At 48.2% G+C, this 21371-nt stretch overlaps 1 protein-coding gene and 1 long non-coding RNA gene across 2 annotated transcripts in view; one reads left to right on the forward strand and one right to left on the reverse strand.

Moving 5' to 3' along the window:
- Positions 1 to 2512, forward strand: part of COG6 (component of oligomeric golgi complex 6) — a 74516-nt gene extending 72004 nt beyond the window's left edge. The window contains exon 19 of the mRNA XM_039915014.1: positions 2479 to 2512. Within this exon, the coding sequence (XP_039770948.1) occupies positions 2479 to 2497 (19 nt within the window). The 3' untranslated portion in view covers positions 2498 to 2512. The remainder of the gene's footprint in view (positions 1 to 2478) is intronic.
- A 141-nt stretch (positions 2513 to 2653) lies between these two features.
- LOC114805816 lies at positions 2654 to 12440 on the reverse strand. The gene is made up of 3 exons (XR_003753841.2): positions 12284 to 12440; positions 12072 to 12166; positions 2654 to 3041 (listed from the first exon to the last, which is right to left on the reverse strand). It is a non-coding gene; the product is annotated as an uncharacterized LOC114805816 (long non-coding RNA).
- Between the last annotated feature and the right edge of the window lie 8931 nt (positions 12441 to 21371).

Genomic DNA, 21371 nt, shown 5'->3' on the forward strand with positions numbered 1-21371 from the left:
TTACTGCCGGGTCATCCCAAATGCCACAGTCCCTTTATTGGATCAACCAATCGATGGTGTTTATTATTATTAACAATGATAATAATAATAATTGTGGTATTTAAGCTCTTACTAGGTGCGAGTCACTGTACTAAGCGCTGGGGCAGATACAGGTAATTGGGTTGAACACAGTCCCTGTCCCACATAGGGCTCACAATCTTAATCCCCATTTTCCAGATGAGGCAACTGAGGCACAGAGAAGTGAAGTGACTTGCCCTAGGTCAGTCAGCAGACACGTGGCAGAGCTGGGCTTGGAAACCAGGTCCTTCTGACTCCCGGGACCGTGCTCTATACCCTGAGCCACGCTGTTTCTAGAGAGCTTATTGGGTGCCGAGCACTGTACTAAGCAGAATCCAATGGTTAGTAGGCACGATCCCTGCCCTCAAGAAGCTGGCGGTCTAGGTGGGGACCAGTGAGCTTCCAGGCGCCGGCCCCACTTGGCGATCTGGATCTGTGTCGCTCAGCGTCACGCCGAAACAGCGGCTCAGAGGCCGCAGGTGGGGGCTTTCACGAGGCCTCGGCTGAAATCCGCTGCCCCGAATAGAACCGGGGTCAATCGGTCAGTGGTATTTGTCGCGCTCCGACTGAGTTGAGCCTTTGTGGGTTGGGAGAGGTGCCCTCAATATTTGCAATAATACCAGAGAATGGCACTGTCTTGAGAACTATTCACACTGATTCCCGAATATATCCAGCACCCGACTGCTATGTACGCTTTCTGCTTGCTCAGAGGGAAAGATGGCACATCCTGCGCTGTTTTCTCTGTGGAGGTTTTCCCCGATCAATCTCTCGGCTCCCCTCCTCATTTCCCACCCCATCCCCACTTCGGCCCTTCCACCTCCCCTAAGCGCGGGTGGTATTCACCCCCTACTCCCCAGTCCCCTCACCGCTGATGCGCATATCTTTTCATCTCTACTGTTTTCCTCTATCTCTAATCTATTTTAGTGTGTCTCCTCTGCTAGGTCGTAAGCTCGAGGGCAGAGGTCGTGCCTACTATACTGTACTCCCCCAAGCACTCAGTACAGTGAAAATATATTATGCCAGAATTTTTAGTGTACCAGGTATTTAATATGACTATGTAATATTTCCTTATATATGAGTGTTTATTATCGGTAAATACTACCCATTGATTAATTGGTAGAAGAAGAGACAGTCATCAGAATCAAGCTCTCTCTCACGTGGCATAACAATGTGATTTTACTCATTAGGCAAGAGTACTCATTCTCCGGTTGCACTGTTGGATACTGCCAAAGAGGCCAGCGTGTGCAACAGAGATGAGGGAGAATGATTTTCTTGCACAGGAAATCTTCTCTGGCTGCATTTCATTTCCTCCATTATTCGCTCACGGAATAGCCTAGGTGATCCTAGGACTCCTCTCTCCCACAAAACCCCCTCGGTTCTTGCACTGTTGACCTCTGGGGGTCTCCTCCCTCCGTCGGTCCCCGGAGATCCAGCCCGAGGCGTTGCGGCGATGCGGAGCGGAGGCGGAAGGAAAGACTGACTCTCCCAAGGCAGCACACAGATGGGAGGCTATGATCATAGTTGCCTTTCCTCCTTAGAAAATCACCCCAGATCAGGCGAGGGCATCGCGTGAACTGCTGCTAAGCAGCATGGTGTAGCGGATAGAGCACGGGCCCGGGAGTCGGAAGGTCTTGGGTTCTAATCCCGGCTCTGCCGTTTGTCCGCTGTGTGACCTTGAGCAAGTCACTTCACTGGGCCTCATTTACCTCATCTGCAAAATGGGGATCGAGACTGTGAGGCCTGTGTGGGACAGGGACTGTGTCCAGCCTGATTTGCTTGTATCCACCCCAGCGCTTAGTACGGTGCTTGGTACATAGAAAGCACTTAAATACCACCATTATTATTACTGTCTGCAAGGAAGGAGAGCATTTGAAGCAGAGTAACGCCATCCATTCATTCAGTTGTATTTATGGAGTGCTTACTGTGTGCAAAGCCCTGTACTAAGCACTTGGGAGAATACAGTATAACAACAAATAGACACAGTGCTGTGCATAGCGAGCCCACAGTCTAAGGGTGACAGCTTTCTCCCCGCAAGGGTCCCGGAGACATCCAATGAGGTCATTCTTTCCTGGCTCCTCTGTTCTGATTCCCATCACCCTCCTCCCCCTCCCCAAAGCCCTCTCTCCTCCCTCCCCCGAGCCCGTGACTAGAGACGGAGGTGGTTAGGCCCCGGGAGGGTGGGAATCTCGGCCAGGACCCCTCTCCAGGCGGCACCGGAGTCGGCATCACCGTCCATCCCGATTCATCTCCGAGTGAAAAGCCAGACGACTGGGCAAGAGAGAAGAGGCTTGAAAAAAGAAGAGGCCCCTGGAGTATAGAGGGTGCCGACGGGGGACGTGGGGGGGGGGGTCAAGAGCACCCACCCAAGTGGTTACTTTGAAGCATGGAGAATGCTAAAGATCATTTTTTTACAATTTTCAGGTCTACAGCCAGCGTGTGAGAGTCTAACCACCTTCTCGTTCTGACTCACTAGCACAAGGGCCGGCTTTCATCAGGTGAAGAGCGGCGGCAGAGACTTTTGGGGCCGTTTTCTCTTTTTTATTCAATATCTGAGCTCCAGCTCCCCCCCGCCCCCCCGCCACCACCCGCCCACCTCTTCATTTCCTCTGTCTGGGCTGTGAATAGCTGAAGTGTGCCCACAATACGTGTGGCCCAGACTCTCGCTTTGTTACCTCCTCTTTCCCCTGGCACCTGCCAGGGAGCCCCCCTCCGCCTGAGGAATATCCACCAGAAGAGCAGTTTAACCCTTCGGGGGCCAGGCTTCCAGCCCTCCACTTAGAGCAGCGGACCCACAATGGCAGGTTGGCTGTGGTGCCGCGGAGCTTTGTATGGCGACTTTTTCAGGGAGGATGGATAGATGATCGAGAAGCAGCATTGCCTAGATAGGTAGAGCCCAGACCTGGGTCCTAATCCTGGCTCCGCCACGTGTCTGCCGTTTGACCTTGGCCGTGTCACGAAACTTCGATGGCTCTCGGTTTCCTCATCTGTAAAATGGAGATTAGGACTGTGAGCCCTGTGCGGGATGTGGATTGGGTCCAACCTGATTATCCTGTATCTAACCCAGCGCTCAGTACAGTGCCTGGCAAATACCGTAAAAAGGGCTGGGGCGGGCGGGGGGCTGCCTACTGAATGCCGGACAAGCCCCGGGTTCTGGGGTTCCGTAAGGCAGGACCTGGGCGAAGTGGACGGTTAGAGAGCCGATGGTTTTTCCGGAGCCACGGGCCCTCCCTCGGCTCTCCCGCCCACGTTCCCAAGGGGGCTCGAGCGCCACGTGAGAGAAGAAGAGGAATGGTACTTGTTAAGCGCTTACTATGTGCCAAACACTGTTCAGATAGCTGGGGTAGATACATGGCATCTACTTGCTTCCACTGTGCTCTCCCAAGCGCTTAGTACAGTGCTTCATACTCAGGAAACGTTCAATGCGTGTGTACAGTGGGGTTAAGATAGCAAGCCCAGAATGAGACAGGAACTCTGATCTCATAGCCTTGAATCCACCCTAGGACTTAACATGTAGTAAGCACTAAATAAATCCCATTATATTATTCTTTCGGTGCTAAGGGTGATTTATTCGTTGACATGACCTGGGGTGGCTGGGGTGTTGGGAATTAATCAGGGAAGAGTTCCTGGAGGAGGTGAAACTTTTAGGAGGCACTCCAAATGGGATGAGCTGTGGGGATCTACCAGATTTAGGGGGAGAAACGAAATTCCACGGAATGGTCCTCCGTGGAGCTTCCCTCCCGGCCCATTCCTGACGTCGAGGACCATCTGGTACCTCCCGCAGGAGGACTCCGTGTTCTGACTCGAACTTTTAAAACTGGAAACTAAACAGATCCTGAGATTTGCTTTTGAAAGACAATCTCTTCGATAAATAAAAGGGAAGATCCTCTTCATCGATACAAGTCAAAGGCATCTTCCGAGTTCTTCCTTTAAATCCAGCTGCCAAAACGGTCTTCAATCTCAGTCAAAGGATTGTATCAGCCTCTCTCAAGACTTAGTTCAGTACTCTGCACACGGTAAGGGTTCAGTAAATACCAGTTATCGATTGACCGGAGGGGCCATAAAAATACTACTGCGTGGAGGAGGGGAGGATTTTTATTATTATTAATAATAATTGTGGTATTTGTTAAGCTCCTACTATGTACCGGCACTGTATTAAGCACTGGAATAGATATAAGGTAATCAGATTGGACACAGTCTCTGAGGTGGCTGTTTCTGGTGGTCAGAGCCCTTGGAATCGAAGGAACGCGGGAAACCCGACTTCTCTTCCCAGCTCGCCCCAGGTCCCTCTGTCACCCCCTGGCAGATCACTTCAAAACTTGCAGAGCCCTTATTGTTAACTTCCTCGCTGGCTCCCTTTACGGCCAGAAATTTGGGGAAATGTTAGGAATTCCACCAAGGTTTTAGAGGTGACCACCCCAGCTAAATTGTAGTTAGCACTGGTCAGTGCTGGAACTCGGATACTGACTCCTCTGTCCCACGTAGTCTTTATATATGTATTTTTCAGCTCTGATGCTTTGTCCCTTACCTGTAACTTATTTTAATGTGTGTCCCCACACACACACTAGATTGTAACTCATCAAGGGCAGGGATTGTGTCTATTAACATTTGTACATTCCAAGCGCTTAGTACAGTGCTCTGCACATAGTAAGCGCTCAAGAAATACTACTGAATGAATGAATGAATATAACGCTATCAATCAATCACATTTATCGAGCACTTACTGTGTGTAGAGCGCTTCACTAAGCACTTGGGAAGATACAACATAGCAGGCACATTCCCTGCCCACAGTGAGTTTACAGCCTACAGTTAACTCAACGTTGTGGTCTCCCTAGCACCTAGTGTAGTGCTCTGCACAGAGTAAGTGTACAACAAATATGATTAATTGATTGAATAATCCCATCATTCAAGCTCATGTAGTGTCTTTCACAGCCCTCATCGCAACCTTGCTTGTAAAAATGCCCCAGGAAGGCTTTTTGGAAGGCAAAGCTCACCAAGGAAAAATAATAATAACAATAACAGTAATAATAATAGTGATATTTGTTAAGCACTTACTGTGGGCCAAGCCCTGTACCAAGCGCTGGGTCGGATGCAAGATGATAAGGTCAGAGAGACTCCCTGTCTCTCGGGGGGGGCCTCTCAATCTGAGGGGGAGGCAGAACATGTGTCGATGCCCCATTTTACAGGTGAGCTCAAGTACAAAGAAGTTAATTGACTTGTCCAAGATCATTCAGCAGGCAAGTGGCAGGCCCTGGATTACATAAACTCCAGCATAAAACCAAGGAGTTAATCCGGTTCTATGGAACGCAAGTTTTGAAATCCATTTTTTTTTTCATTTGACAGGTCCTTAGGAATTAACAGTGCTCACCAGGAGTGTCCATAGACTTGATAATAATAATGGATTATTACATATATGATTTCATGAATACCTATTATTTTAAGTTTGATGTTTATTAAGCACTTTCTACAAATTAGCATTAGGATAGATATAAGGTGATCCTATCGGGCATAGTCCCTATACCATATGGGGTTCACAGTCTATCTTATCCCCCTTTTCAGAGGATGAAACTGAAGCCCAGAGAGGTTAAGCGACTTGCTTGCCCGTGGTCACACAGCCAACCGAGGGCCGAGTTGGGACGAGAACCCGGGTCACCTGACTCCCCGTCCTACTCTGCTTTAGCATAGTTTTTTTCTTTTCCAAGCATTCATCCTTCAATTTGGTGTAATTATTTTCATGTTCAGGGGCAAGAGGGGAAGTCCCACCTACCAGCCCCCTGCCCACCCTCTCCTCGTGAGAGCTCAGAAAACACCATCTGTGTCAGTGAGGGGCAGAACGCTTTTCCTTACCATGCTCCAGGAACACAAAAAGCGAGATAGGACAACTGGGCTAGCCCCTTTGCCTCAGGAGATAAATGTGCCCTACGCACCGAGGGGCCGAGGAGGACTGGGAGGATGGGGGTGGGGAAGGAGGAGGGAGCCAGCGGCCCGAGCGGCCTGTACGAGCCCGGGTCAGGAAATCCTGACTCCCGGGACGGCAGGAAGCCTCCGGACCACTCTGAAATCACACGACGCAGCAGAGGAACGCCCGGACAGGATTGGAGGAAGAGAAGCAGTTGGAGGGAGGGAAGATATATGGGTCGAGGAGAGAAGGGGCCAGGAAACTGGTTACGTGAAACAGCCGTGCTCCCAACCTCTGGTAAAGGGGCCACGTTTTACCCATGAGATTGCAGGAAGCTGTTCTAGACCCGGGTGGCAGGATGAACAGGCAGAGGAAGGAAGGTGAAGGCCGATAAAGTAGGTGGTTAGAACCCTGCCTCGGACCGTTCCCTTTATCCTGACCCCCACTGAAGAGCCAGTAAAGACGGACTGGAGAAAACTCGTGGGCCTGGAGATAGCAGGCGGTTGTTTCGTTGCATGACTTTGTGTGGGAGTGCGAGGGGGGAGGGGGCAGCGGACAGGCTGGGCCGGGCTTCTAATTTGGTTTTCTAGGAAATGATCCAGAGAGAATAAATGAGGTAGAAACTGGTCTACAAAGAAGAGAGGGGTTTAAATACACATTTTGTTTTTTGATTTTTTTGTTTTACAGATGCACAGCCACCTGGAAGTAGAGATTCAGGTTGATTAATCCATTTGATTTGGGGTGTTCTCTTTCAACAGGAAGGAGAGAGACAGGCAGCAAGAGAGACAGAGGGATACAGAGAAAGAAAATAGGGAGAGGCAAAGAGAAATAAGACAGAGAGAAAGAGAGGAGATAAACAGAAGCAGAGAGAGAAGTTCAGAGAAGGGATACAGAGAGACAGACACAGAAAGAAAGTCAGACAGAAAGAAATAGGGAGAGAGAGAAATAAGAGTTAGAGAGGGACAGAGAATGAGTTTAATAGAAACAGAAAAACAGGCTTAGAGACAGAATGTGAAACAGGTAGAAACAAATAAATAGAAATTTAGAAAGATCCCTCAGTCTACCCTCTTTGTAAGTCTTGCTGAATGAGAAGTGAGCAGGGCAGGAGGCAGCTTTATCTTCAGTATCATGTTTGGGTAGCCCTGGCCAAACCTACATCCACTGGAGTCTACTCAACAGAATTCCCAGCACAAAGCCATTATTTCACCATAAAAATGCAGTTTCCCTCCCACTTTCCACAGTGACTTGTTCTCATCTCTCTCGCCACCTCCCCCTCACTCACGTCCTCCCTTCTCCTCAAAACCCCCTCCCCCTTCACATCCCACAGACCTCCGCTCTTCCCCCCTTTCCAAAGTCCTCCTGAGATTGCATCTCCTCCAGGTGGTCTTCCCTGACTAATGGCTCATCTCCCGTCCTATTTCCTCTCTACTGACACTCTTACACTTCCATATCACATAAGGAACTTGGATACTCACTCCTCTCACCTCCCAGAGTACTTATGTACATATCCTTATATTCTGCTGCTTCATTTTAATGTCTGCCTCCCCCACTAGTCTATAAACTCCTTTAGGGCTGGAATCATCATGTCTACTGACTTCATTGTTCTCTCCCAGGTAGGTAGTACAGTGCTCATCTCACAGTAGATTGTAAGGTCTTTGAGGACAGGGATCACGTCTCCTAACGCTATTGTACTCTCCCAAGCAGATACTCCATAGGTACCCTTGCTCGATCCATAATAAGCACTGAACAAATACCATAATTATTATCGTTGAGCGGGAACAATCCTTATCTGGGACTCCCCTCTCTGTCCTCTCCCCGCTGTCACCTTTCTGTGCCCCTCTCTCCTGCCCTCATCATTTCTTCTCCCTCCTATAAAAATAACAGGTTTCCTCCTGAACAGCTAAAGAATATGCTTCGGGGAGATACCACGATGAGTGGTGGAGGGAAGATGCAAGATCTCTCTCCTTCTCTAGGACTTTTAAAATGGCATCGATTCTCAGCCCTCTGCACTGATTAGGATGACCAGATGGACCCATCCAGCTAATTGTTTTTGTTTTCTTTGACTGGAAGGAGTTGGAAAGGGCCTGGTCTAAACGCTATCCACCAGAGGGCTTTTGACATATGGCTTGGCTTGACTTTCCATCCTACGACTTTGATCCCAGAGCAGTCTTTTTTTTTTTTTCTGAAACACTTCTAGGGAGGGAAAAGGGAAGAGTGCGACCCAAATATTACCCCTTCACAGAAGACATTAATCAATGGCCGGTATGAGTGAGAGCAAATGAGCGAAAGTGATATTGTCTGAGGCACCAGGTGGAATCTCTTCCCTGAGAGATCTTTAAGCCCACAGGAGCTGTCGATCTGTCTGGACGGACCGGAGGAAGGATGGCCCAGGTGAACCCTGGGAGTCCTTGTCTAATCATAGGCATCAGGGAAACTCCTGTTGGCTAAACAGAATCATCACTGAGGTGCGAACTAACTCCTCTAATTCTGAGGAGTTAGCAGAGTTTTAGCCTCCCTTGGTTGGATGTATGGAGGGGTCAGGGAGTGACTGACCAGCTGCCTAGTCAACCAGCCAATTGATGTCAGACTCAACCGGCTGAGGAGGAGGGAATGAATTGCTCGTCTCTGATAGCTGAAGTGTCCAGGCCCGATGAATATCGGGGTGGTTTTGGCCCGGAGATGAGTGACTCGTCCTCCGACCTCTCGCCTAGCATCCCCTGAGGCTCGGTCAGTTAGAGGTGATTCCCGGGAATGGAAAGAAGGGAAATGGCTACCAAGCCTAGAAACTCAAATTGAGTCTGTAGTGTGGCTGGACAGAGAACTTGGACTTTAAGCATTCTGAGGGCAGGGATCACGTCTACTAACTTCACCTAAGCATTAAGCACAATACCCCGCACAAAGTAAGCCCTCGGTTCTATTGAGCGATGGTTCGATCGATTGACTGCAGAGCCGCACCCAATGCCCTAACCAGTAACCCCGTCTGAGGGAAAAATCAAAGTCCATTTCCTTCTGCCAAATAAGTCCTGGGTGTAGCCTGAAAAGGCAGTGAAATGTGCCTACCTAAAATAGACTCATTAAAAAGTGAATAATAGTTAATGAACGATCCATACTCAAATACGAAGATAATCATCAGAAGAATCGATGCTATGGAAACTAAAGAAAGTGTGTGTGGGGGGGAGGAGCGGCAGGTGCTTGAGTTAGTTAAGAACAGATGTGGTGAGCACTAATGAAATGGGGAGGTGGATTGTGGGTGCCTGATTAGAATTCATGCAAGCCAAAAAAGATGGAAAGGTGCAGATTTAAAGAGGCAGGATCCTGAAAGAGGTAGCTGAAAAAGCCACAAGGCAAACTGCAGAGTCGATTGCCCCAACAGTGGATCCTGGAGGCTTAGTATAGTGCTCTACCCACTCTAAGCGCTCAGTAAATACCCCTGATTGTTTCACTTCGTACCCAAACGGAAGAACGAGACCATCCTTTAGTTCAATCCTTCTCTCACCCTCGGGTTTCTTGGAAGCACACTTCCTTCCCACCTGTCTCTGCCAACTTGCAAAAGCCTGAGAAGCAACATGGCTTGAAGGAAGTAAAAGCCCAGATCTGGGAGTCAGAGAATCTGGGTTCTAATCCCGGCTCGCCAGTTGCCTGCTCCGTGACCTTGGGCAAATAGCTTCTCTTCTCGGAGCCTCACCTGCAAAATGGGGATTAAATACCTGCCCTCCACCCAAATCTCTTTATATTCTAATCCCCATATAGGACAGGGACTGTGTCCTATATGCATATATTGAATCTAATACAGTGCTTGGCACAAGCAAGCGCTTAACTAATAGTGTGATTATTAAAAGCCATGACTTCTGCTGTCATAGGTCATGCAGTGTTTTTGAGACTAGAGAAAAAATGATGTTTTTGTCTTGGTCTTTATCGGTACTCTTGCTAATTTTTTTTTGTTTAAGCGTTTTTGGTGGGAAGAGGGAACAATTTTTCATCTGACGATGTGTCTGGAGGCAGGAGAAATGGTAAACCTGGCATATTGAAGAGGGTTTGGGCAGCACTGGTGGCTATGATATTATTATGCTCACAAACTCTATCAATCATTCACGCATTTCCACAATGTCGCGTTCCATATCAGGAGACCTAGAAAACAATGCTGTCTTTGAGGGTTTTCTAAATGCACGCCGATTAAACCAATCAGTGGTATCTATTGAGTGCTTACCCTGTGCCGAGCTTTGTACTAAGCACTTGGGAGAGTAGAATACAACTGAGTTGTTAGACATGTTCCCTGCCAACGAGGAGCTGACAGTCTAGTGGAGGAGCTTACAACCTCGAGGTCCCTTCCTTTCCAAATGACCCCTTGCCTTGCAGAAAATACCACAACAAAAACTCACCCAACCAAGAGACGCACCCAATATGTTGTTCTGGTTTTATTTTGTTCAGCCCAGGGCTCTCACAGCTATGTTCTATTTAACAGTGGCACAGTCAGGGAAGGGTACTATGATTTCGCTTTGAAAATAACCTACCTTCACAGCCTCTCCGAAAAGGGGCCTGCCAGGGATTCCTCCTAATGAGCTCAGGACGGCCTCAGGTCAGTGCTCAGCCCAGCTGGAGCAGCTAGCCTAGATTCAATCAATCGGTCATGTTGAAGACTTAATTCAGTGCAGGGCATTATACCAAGTATTTGGGTGAGGACGGTAGAATTAGTGGAAATGATCCCTGAACTCGAGGAGTTTATAATCTAGTGCAGGAGAGAGCCATTAAAATAAATTATAGGTAGGGGAAGCAACAGAATATAAATATATAAATATAGGGGCACCTACTCAAGTGGAGAAGTGGTGCAATAAGGAGAGAAACTGGGTGGAGAAAGGAGAGATTAGTCAGAGGAGGCTACGTGGAGATGTGATTTTGGTAGAGCTTTGACAATTGGGAGACTAGAGACGTGGGGAAGAGGGAAGAGAGCGTGAGAGAGAGGATGGGTAAGAGATACAGGCACTAAGCTGACTAGACATCTCAATTTGGCAGGGATGATCATGCTTTTTAAGACCTCCATCCCCACCACCCGAATGGCTGGATGACGGGGGGCAATCTGAAATCAGCGGAGGAAAATAGTAATGGTGAAGGAGGAACATGATAAAGGGAGGAGAAGGGGGTGTGGAAGTGGTGATGGAGGAGGACGAGGAGGAGGAGGATGATGGTGCATTCATCCATTCAGTCGTATTTACTCAGCACTTACTGTGTGCAGAGCACTGTTCTAAGTTCTTGGAAAGTACAATTCGGCAATGAAGACAATCCCTCCCCACACCGTCCTTACAGTTTAGAAGGGGGAAGACAGACATCAAAACAAGTAAACACGCATCAGTACAATGGTAGAGGGCAGCTAAGTGAATCATCTTCCTCCTTGCTCTTCCCTCTCACTCACTGCCGTGTTCCTAGGGACCATTTCACTGCTGCCTCCTGGGCCTCCCCCTTAGCCCTGGCGAGTCACTCAACTTCTCTGAGCCTCAGTTTCCTCATCTGTGAAATGGGGTAAGATAGATTGTGAGCCCTACATGGGACAGATATTGTGTATGATCTCATAGCCCTCTATGAATCCCAGTGCTTACCCCATAGTAAGTGCTTAATAAACACCATAATAACAGCAATTATTATATTTGTTATGATGGTTTGGAAATGTTGGCTGCTTACACTGAAAAATAAGTTAGGCACGGTTTTTCCATTTCCCCTGAAGAATGCCTGCCTTATCAATAGATGTAAGTATGGTATTAGCCAGCTACACCTGAATCTATAGTGATTCCAGTAGAGAGATAGTTTAAAACAACCAGCATTGGGCTGCTTAAACCATTATCATTTTGTAGTCAATGTTACCAGTACATTCACTGATAAGAATAAATAACCCTAGAGACATCCAAGAAGCAATAAAATGACCATTTATCCTCATAAACGCACACCCCTTCAAGTTAAAAATATACCTATGGTTATGCCTGACTATGATTTGATAACAAATCTATACATTTTGAGGTGGAGGTTTTTATTTCGTAGGATTTGACGGCCCCGTTTCTACCGTGCCTCAGGACTACAGCAGCACTCGGGCTTTTAGCTTGTAGTTGCAAACGGTTATTCTGATGGTTACCTTTCCGGCTTTGTGATTTCAACTGCGTCGCCACTCGGTTAATGCTCACGTGTGCAAATGTACACGGTGAGAAGGACACGAGCGTTCATGTTCCTCTTTCCATTTAAAAGAGAATAAAAAAAGAAAGAAGATCCCGTTAAGCCTTGCGAAAGAATCAAAGTAAGGAGGGGGTAAAACCCGGAGGGTAGAGCTGGCCAGTTTAAAGGTCTTACCAAACATTCAGACGTCTTCTCGCGCGCCTATTTGTCCAGGAAACAGACCTTTCAGTCGTGTTCCTGGCTGACTCAAGGGTCAGGCATCAAATATTTTTCGAGTGTTCTGCTGATATGGGAAATCGGGGTGTCTGATTTGTAAGCCCCGCCAAGCCGGCCTACGGAAAGTCTCCGCCCAGATTTTTGCTGCCTGGGACCTCGGGACGTGTGAGCGCTAGCGTTCAGGCCCAAAGTTTCCAGCTGTTCAAATCATAGGCAGGGGGCAGAATTGCGCAACGATACTATTACCCGCGGCGGTAGATGAGACTTGCTGAGTTTTGCGGAGCTGAATTAGAACGGAAAGTGCCGCACAGGGGAGACACTAGCGTCTGGGAGAGGGAGCTGGAATCTCCCCTCGATCCCTGGATATACAAATAAGATCCTTTTGTCTAACTAGATCAGTTAGCCTGATAATGAAGACTCGGGTGGAAAATCGCCACCTCATAGCAGATAATTGGAACACTAATGCCCTCAGTAGCAACTCTAAATATCAAGACCCCATTGCCATACTAGCTACGGCTGACGTGATGAATCAATTGTATTTATTGATTGTCTGTTGTTATATTGTACTCTCCCAAGCGCTTAGTACATTACTCTGCACTCTGTACCGCTCGATAAATATGACAATTAATTTTTTGAATGGCTACTCTGTGCCGAGCTTGGGGGAGTACAGTAGAGTTAATAGATTATGGTCTCTGCCCTCAAAGAGTTTACAGTCAAGGGACACAAGTAAAAACATGGTAAGAATTGAGGAGGCTTTGTATGTCAGTTATTAGGCATTTTCTAGCCCTGATCCATGCTACCCTAATGATCTCAAATGGACTCAGATTTGTTAAGTGCTTATTATGTGCCCGGCACTGTACTAAGCACTGGGGTGGATACAGGCAAATCAGATCAGACAGGGTCCCTGTCCCATATGGGGCTCACAGGCTAAATCCCCATTTTACTGCTCTGTGGCACAGATAAGTGAAGCGACTTGCCCAAGATCACACAGCAGACAGGTGGCAGAGTTGGGATGAGAACCCATGATCTTATGACCCCCAGGCCCGTGCTCTAGCCACTACCCCGTGCTGCTTACGTGGCCGGCAGGTCCACAGTGGATACCAGAGGGAGGGAAAGCCTGGAGTAGAGAGGGAAAAGTTTAGGCCGGGCCCAGAACTCAGATTGCAGCTAGGCCCGAAAGATGCCTCCTTCTCACGGTGAGTCCCTTGTCAGTATCTGATCAGTCACTCATTGGTATTTATTGAGCCCTTATTTGTACCGAGCACTGCACTAAGCACCTGAGCACCGAACTAAGCGATTGTTTAGTCGAAAGTCGGCCCACCAGGCGGGATGTCAGGGCACATCACTCTCTAGTACATGTCCTAGAGTGGGCCCAATCCCTCTCCAAAGCACCTGGCATATTCAACCTCTCCCTCTCCTCTCCTAAGCTCCCGTTATTTTTTGTTTCTTTCACTTCATTTTTGTTGTGTTTTTTATAAAATGGTATTTGTTAAGTGCTTTCTCTGTGCCAGATACTATACTAAGCACTGGGGAAGATACAAGATAAATGAGTGCTTATTATAGTGCTTTACACACAGTAAACACTCAATAAATACAATTGAATGAATCAGGTGGGACACACTGTCCCACATGGAGCTCAGAGTTTAAGTAGGAGGGAGTTGGATTTAGTCCCCATTTTATAGATGAGGTAACTGAGGCACAGGGAAGTGAAGTGAGGTACCCCAGCTCATATAACAGATAAGAGGCGGAGCCATATTTGAACCCAGATCCTCTGATTCTCTGGCCCGTGCTCTTTCCAGTAGGGCATGCTGCTTCCTGTCCATTTTAAAACACTCCTCTGCCCATCACCTCCTTATCTCTCTCCTCTCTGGTTTCATCCTCTTTCCCTTCCTCCCCACCTCAAATGCTGGAGCCCATTAACTCTTTCCTTGTCTGCCTCCCACATCTGGCTGAATCTCCTATTCCTCCCCTTGATTATTCTGCTTCACTGGGCTCCTCTTGGGTGGTTGCTTGGCTGTTCTGGTCCTGGTTTTAGACCTGGCTTCCCCAGAGAGGTCAATTCACCTGGAAGCCTGTAGAAGATATTTGCCCTGAGTTTTCTGAAATACTTGGAAAACATCTCCTGCAACTGATAGGATTTTCTGTTGCCCCTGGTAGAAAGCACCATTGCCCCGGCAGGACCGTGATCTGCTCATTCCCCCGCCTCCACATCCTCGCCCAAACCCGCCCCGCATTTCTGTTTGAGCAGCTTGGAATCCCCAATCCAAGAAGTCATCTCAACCTTTTCCCGCCAGATCTGATTTGGCTTCAGAAGAGAGGAGGATTGGAGGAGGCTTTTCTTTCCTCACATGTTTTGGTTTGAGCCAAGAAAGTTTGTCCAAGTGCCTAGACAGCATAAAAAGGGGTTCCAAAGGAACAGAAAGATAGCTGGAGATTAAGAGTTCAGATCAAGAAAAATAATGAGGCCGAATTCTCACACACACTCACTGTTTTCCAGACGCTACCTAAGGATAGTCTCCTGTAACCTAGAAGGAGATGAAGGGTAGACAAACCACCCTAGAAATAAGGGAAAACATTTTCCAAACAGAGTTGTTTTGAAGCTGGTAAACCTTGAACGGAGACCTATATGGGGTTTAGAGCTTATTTACACTTGAGCAGACAGTGTTATAAACTCCGTTCCTTCCTTTCTGACCTCCAAATCCTCAGTCTACCGAGGCCCCCGCACGAGCTTGTGACAATCCTGACACGGAAAACAGAACACCAACTACTTGAGAAGATTAATTCCCAAGTGCCTACAAGATTATCGTGTCTGAAGAAAATACAGAGTTCTCGAGGATGCCTCAGAAAACGAGTACGGGAATTCCCCATCCCATCTTATTCTATTTCCAAAGCAAATGGAAAGGCAGAAAGACTCTTAGGTCCGCTAATACTGTTCTATCGTGCTCTACTAAGCACTTAGTACAATGCTCCGCCCTGCGTTAAACACACAATAAATACCATGGATTGACTGACTGATGAATGGTCAGGGATGAGAAACTGAAGGCTGGAGATGGACTGGATTTTTAGGTGAAAATGTCCTGACTGAGGAAACTTTGGCTGTTTAGTAAAAGCGAGGACATCGATTCGAGTGGGAAAGGGAGCCTGGGGTAGAAATGATGGAGGAAGGAAGAGTGAACTCACAGCTGGCAAAGCCAGCTGAGGAAAACTTCCAGGATCTGAAAGAGAGGAGCGAATCCTCTCTTGAACCCTAAATCCAGCTGAGTGTCTCTTTGTTTGGGGCCTAGTTATACCTGTTATGTCCTATGTCATGTTGAGTTTTACCTAATTTTACCTAATATCAGTTAATAATAATAATAATGTTGGTATTTGTTAAGCGCTTACTATGTGCCGAGCACTGTTCTAAGCGCTGGGGTAGACATAGGGGAATCAGGTTGTCCCACGTGGGGCTCACAGTCTTAATCCCCATTTTACAGATGAGGGAACTGAGGCACGGAGAAGTTAAGTGACTTGCCCACAGTCACACAGCCGACAAGTGGCAGAGCTGGGATTCGAACTCATGAGCCCTGACTCCAAAGCCCGTGCTCTTTCCACTGAGCCACGCTGCTTATTGAACTCCTAGTCTGCACAGAGCATTGTACTAAGCGGTTGGGAGAGCACAATAGAGTAAGTAGACATGATCCGTGTCTTCAAGGAGCTAGTGGGGAAGACAGACCCTAAATTGAAATACAGGTAGGGGCAGGCACGGCAGTTAAGCACAATGCTTGGTACCCAGTAAGCCATTAATCGATAGCATAATTATTATTGAAGATGGGAAGAAAAGAGAACAGGAAATCAAAGCGAGAGGGAGATTCCCATTTCTTTTTTTTATATTTGCCCTCTCCTTTAAACAGTAGAAATCTGCTGAATTGTCATTGTTTTAAGCTGCACATTCATTTCTGGGTCCTTTTTGTTGGAAAGAGTAAATTTTGCCTACTCTCATTTTTTATTCGTCTGTTTCAAGCGGTTGCCAAAAAGCTAAGGGTGTGTGTCTTTATTCAGCTGAGTTCCAGGGAGACCTAAAGAGACCAGCAAATGAAGTCGTCTAGCTTATGAAAAAGGTATGGCATCGTCTGAGTAATAGGTTCTCCCTTATAGAATGCTGTCTTAAAGATGAAACAAAATTCAGGGAGCAAACTTGCACGGTCAATTAGGATCGGGAAAGTGTTTGGCATCTCGTATGATTAAAGTCTCTTGAATTACAATCTGAAATCGCAAAATAGCTTTTTTGAGGCATTTGCCGAAATGGTTTTCTCCCCATTAACACCCACACACACTCACACACATACACACACACACTTCATAAGCCTCCATTTCACTCCTGTAATCTTATAATTGAACGTCTTCATTGTGCAACTGAGAAAGGAGAAAGATTAAGATTCCCATTTGTGCTCCTCTGCCTAAGAGATGAAGATTGCTGCAGAAAATGAAAACCTCCTCCACTTCCCTCTTCCCCCCGCCCCTCCCCTCCCACCACATAGGCTGTGAGCCAGGAGCCTTGGGAATGGGCTGCAGAGCACACGTTGAGGGGTGGGTGGGGGGCAGTGGCCATCTAGGGGAGCATGGAGGAAAGGGGGCGGTGGGGAGTGGGGGTCGGGGGAAAGGGATAGAGAGGTGGGTGGCAAGGATGAGAAGCAGTGTGGCCTAATGGAAAGAGCCAAGGCCTAGGAGTCCGGAGACCCAGGATCTACTCCTAGCTCCGCCCCTTGCGTGCTGGGTGACCTTGGGCAGGTCGCTTAACTTCTCTGTACCTCAGTTTCCTTATCTGAAAACCAGGGATTCAGTTCTTACCCAGCCTGGTTATATCGTGGTATCTACCCCAGTGCTTAGTCCAGTATGTGGCACATAATAAGTACTAACCAAATACCACAGCTATCATTATGAAAGTGATGACGACGGTGGGGGGACGGGGCGAGGAGTCTGGGACAGAGACGGAGAGTGGGAATGGGGGGTGAGGGCGGGTAGTAGGGAGGGGGATTGGAGGGTATGGCGGCTTCTCAGGGTATAGAGAGGGGGTGGGCATCTCTGTCCCAAACCAAAAGCCAGACATCCAACACAAGCAGCCAGCACTGAACGAAAGCCGAAATAAAAGCCAACTGTTTGGAAGTGGAGGTAACGTTAACTTAGAAACTCCATGAAACCAAAGGGATCCGGTGCCATTAGCGTCAAGGCCTTTAAGATACAAATAAGGAATTTTCGAAGCACGTTCTCCCCTCTCCACCTTCCTTTCAGTGCAAAAAACCCCAAAAACCAAACCCCCCAAAAAAAACACAGCTGGGGGAAACACCTCTGAGACTTTAGCCAAAGAGGGGCTTAACGCAGATTTAGATGGGAAAAAATTAGATAAGGAATGTGTGGGCGAAATAGCCTCTCTCTTTCCTTTCAGTTTTTTTTTTTTCAATGCAGAGGAAGGAGAAGGGGGAATCCGCGCTCTTGCTTAATTTTCACCCTGTAGCTCATTATCTCAGTCAGCATGTCACATTTGAATGCATTGATTTCTGAGTAGAAATCCCAGCAGGTTCCGAGAGCTGTTGATGAGGAGCGACGGATCTCCACAGTCCAAATTTTCTGCTATTACCTGAACTGGATTGTTCGGGCTTGATTGACAGGGAGGTTAAAGGGAGGACCAGCACATCCCGGCGAGTCCTTTTCCCGCTCAGCTTGGGGGGATGTTGGCTGGGAACGGGGAGGTAGCTCATGTCACTCACCCGCCACCATGCCAGGCCAATTAAGGGCCAGATTTCTCTGAGCGCAGGGGGGTCCCCGAGCCTTCGGGCCTGAAGGAGAAGCGGCAGGGCCGTGGAGCTCTGAGACGCTCGGCCTGATGGTGGCGGGAAGGGGGAAGGGGGAGTGAAGAGGAAGTCCCCCTCAGGATTCCTACAGGCAGCCATGATTAGGAGCGGGTCGTTCTGATTCCGCAAGTGTTGATAGAGTGCTCCGTGCCGAGCGAGAAGATGAGGAGAGAAAAGGGCTCCCGGGGTTCCGCCCAAGTTCCACGCTCAGAGTCTCGATCCCCGTCGGGCCCAAAGGGGCTCTCGCGCTCCTGCATTAGATGGGTAGGCGTAAATATGAAGGGGGAAGGGGAGTCCAAACCCTGACCTCAAAAGTGGCCAGCGTGGTGGGAAGGAGACAAGATGGTAGGGGAGGAATTTTTTTATTTTTTGTGGTGGGGGACGGAAAATGGTCACGCCTGATGCACAGAGCAAACCCTAAACTTGGGAGCCAAAAACACACGTTGTGGAGGTGACCATGGTTTTGATAGAATAATGCATTTACTTATCCACCTTATCTAAGCCCTGTGAATCAATCATTCTATCGGTCCATCAAGAGACTCAGTTGAGTGCAGAGAGGTCAGGAGAGGAAAGTGGAGTTTGAAGTGACAACTCTGGCCCCCGAGGAGTAGCTAAAGTATCGTCCCAGACAAAATGGGAGATCCCGACTCCCCAGGGCCCCGACACTGAGGCCGAGGTAAAGAGTTGGGCCGATCACGGCTTCGGAGCAACATTTGCCCTCATGGCAGGAGCCACAACCTCAATCTCCAGGCCACGAGGGGAAACGGAGGTGAGCCGGGCAAGCCCGGTTCTGCTAAGGGAGAGCCCCTGACAAAGACATTCCTCCAGTCGCCCGGCATCTTGAGGGGGATTGTTTCAACTAGCCATGTTTGAGTGACTGGGTCCTCTTCCCTGACTTAGTTGGGATCAGAAGTACCGGAATAGGGTGCCCAGACAAAAGTCAAAAAGGTCCCACTTTCCCCCAAGACACCCTCATTTTTCAGAGAAAGAAACTGAGGCCAGAGGGGTTAAGTAACTTCACCCAGGTCACACCCAGCAGCCCAGCGACAGAGCCAGGACTAGAATCCAGCTCCGACTCCAGTCTTAGGCTCTTTTCACCAGATAACGCTACTTCGGTGATTATACCGAGTAGCCAGAAGGCCAGGGAGTAAGCGTATCTAGATCAGACTAAGGAAAATAAACACCCATTTGTACGTTTGCCATACAGCTTCATTCTTCGAGCCTGGGGTCCTATAAAAGGGGAGAAAACCATTCAGTTTCCCTGGGGAGACAGGCCCAGATCAGAGAAATTAGGTCTGAAAGACAGCACAGGCTAATGCAAAGAGCAAGGTACCGAAAGCTGGAAGCCCCTGATTCTGGTCCCAGGTCTGTCCCCGGCTGGCTGTGTGCCCTTGGTCAAGTCACTTAATCTTTCTGTCCCTCAGTTTCCCCATCAATAAAGTGGGCAAAAGATACCTTCCTCCTCTCCCTCTTAGATTGCTGAACCCAGGTAGAATGTCAGGTGAGGGGGTCTGCGTCCCATCTGATTCTCATCTATCTATCCCAGCACACTCAGTTACTAAATAGGGTATTTAATAAAAAATTCTCTCGGCTAACTTGTGGCCCCGTCCCTGAGGGAGCCGGGTTCGGGCCTTCTGAGAAGCCTGGCACCGTGAACTGAGTTTTCCTCCATGAGAACATTACCCTTAGATCATGAACACACCCATTCCATCTTGGCAGCAAGCTTCTAGACATCCCTCAGAACCTGTCACTGAAGCCACACTGCCTCCATAACACCACGATCGTTCAGATCCTAAAAATAAACCTTCTCAAACGGTGAAGGAAACCGTGTTGCAGCTCGGACTGACACTAGGAGGGCCCTGGGCAAAAAAAAGTCCCAAAGATGAGAGAAGAGTTGAGAATGCTTCCATTCTTTTCCACATAAAGGAGGAAATTTATTTTATTTTATTCTTTAAAGTGTGGGCCATTTCTGAGGAAAATAAATTTAGTCCCCTAACTGGCCGCTTTACCACTCCGATGTTTTTCTAAGAATATAATAAATGGACACAAGCTCCCCAGGAAAAGAGCCCGGTGCCTGCATTTCAGGCCATTGGTTTGAAACGACTTAAAATAAATATTTTCGTGAACTTTGAATCCCAGAATCTGAAAAAAAAAAAGGGAATGTTTATAAACAGTCCCTGACATGGTTGATGACATACTTGGCTCAGTCCACAAAAGCTTTCCTGATCTCGGCCCTCTCGAAGGAGTGTTTGTCAGTGACGAATTTGTGTGGGGGAGAGGAGTTTCCTGTAAATCAATGTACCTTACTTTAGATTTCAATTTAATCAAGAAAACCACCCGCTCTTGGAAACCCTCGGCCCAATAATTACTTAGGGTCTGTAGGGGTAAATGCACATGCCATTTGTGTTGATTTGTCTTGATTTCCTTCCCCGTTCCCCCAGAGGAGATGGGCTCTTGTTAACAAAGCTCCAATTAAACTCCTAAAGTGGCCCAAATCTGGGGTCCCTGAATCGATAATGATGGGACAAAGGCTTTCTCCGCAGATGGCTTTAGTGCAGGATGCTCCTTAATAGGCTAAGGACGAGGAATGCTTTCAGTGACGACACTGTGATGACATGGGCTGCGGCTGTTCCAGCTCCCACTCCGTGCTGGCCGATCGCACTCATTAGGGGAAGGGAGGGTAAACAGGCCCAGTGTGGCGAGGCAGAGCACAAACATCAGATGGCCAACTAACCCGAAACGCCACGCTTGGGTCCCGCCGCCATTTTAGAGATGGAAGGGATTTTCATCTTGCGGGTGGCCTGGAACAGCCGAGTTTTGGTATCTACCCGAGAGAGCGGCGTTCTGTTCTTCCTGGGCTTCTTGGTCCTGCTGGGCTAGCGATGGAGGCCGGGGCTACCGACCCCTTACAGGAGCCTATAGGTACCATCCCGTGTGGCCAGGGATCGCATCTGCCATCTCTACAATACTGTACTTTCCCAAGCTCGTAGTAGAGTGCTCAGCAAACAGTAAGCACTCAATAAATACCGTGGGTCGAGGATCGGGGCCTCTCCCTTTATCGCTCGCTACTGATATAGACCTCTCTGCCCTCTCCGCCTGCTTTCTCGAAATGCCGGGAACTCTGATCAGGTCTCAGCGGTGCTCCCTGACCCTCAACTGATGTGTGCCGAGCACTGCACTAGACACTCGAGGACTTACGACCCCTTCGCCTGTATTCA

Source organism: Ornithorhynchus anatinus, chromosome 20 (genome assembly GCF_004115215.2).
Source record: "Ornithorhynchus anatinus isolate Pmale09 chromosome 20, mOrnAna1.pri.v4, whole genome shotgun sequence".
NCBI lineage: Eukaryota > Metazoa > Chordata > Mammalia > Monotremata > Ornithorhynchidae > Ornithorhynchus > Ornithorhynchus anatinus.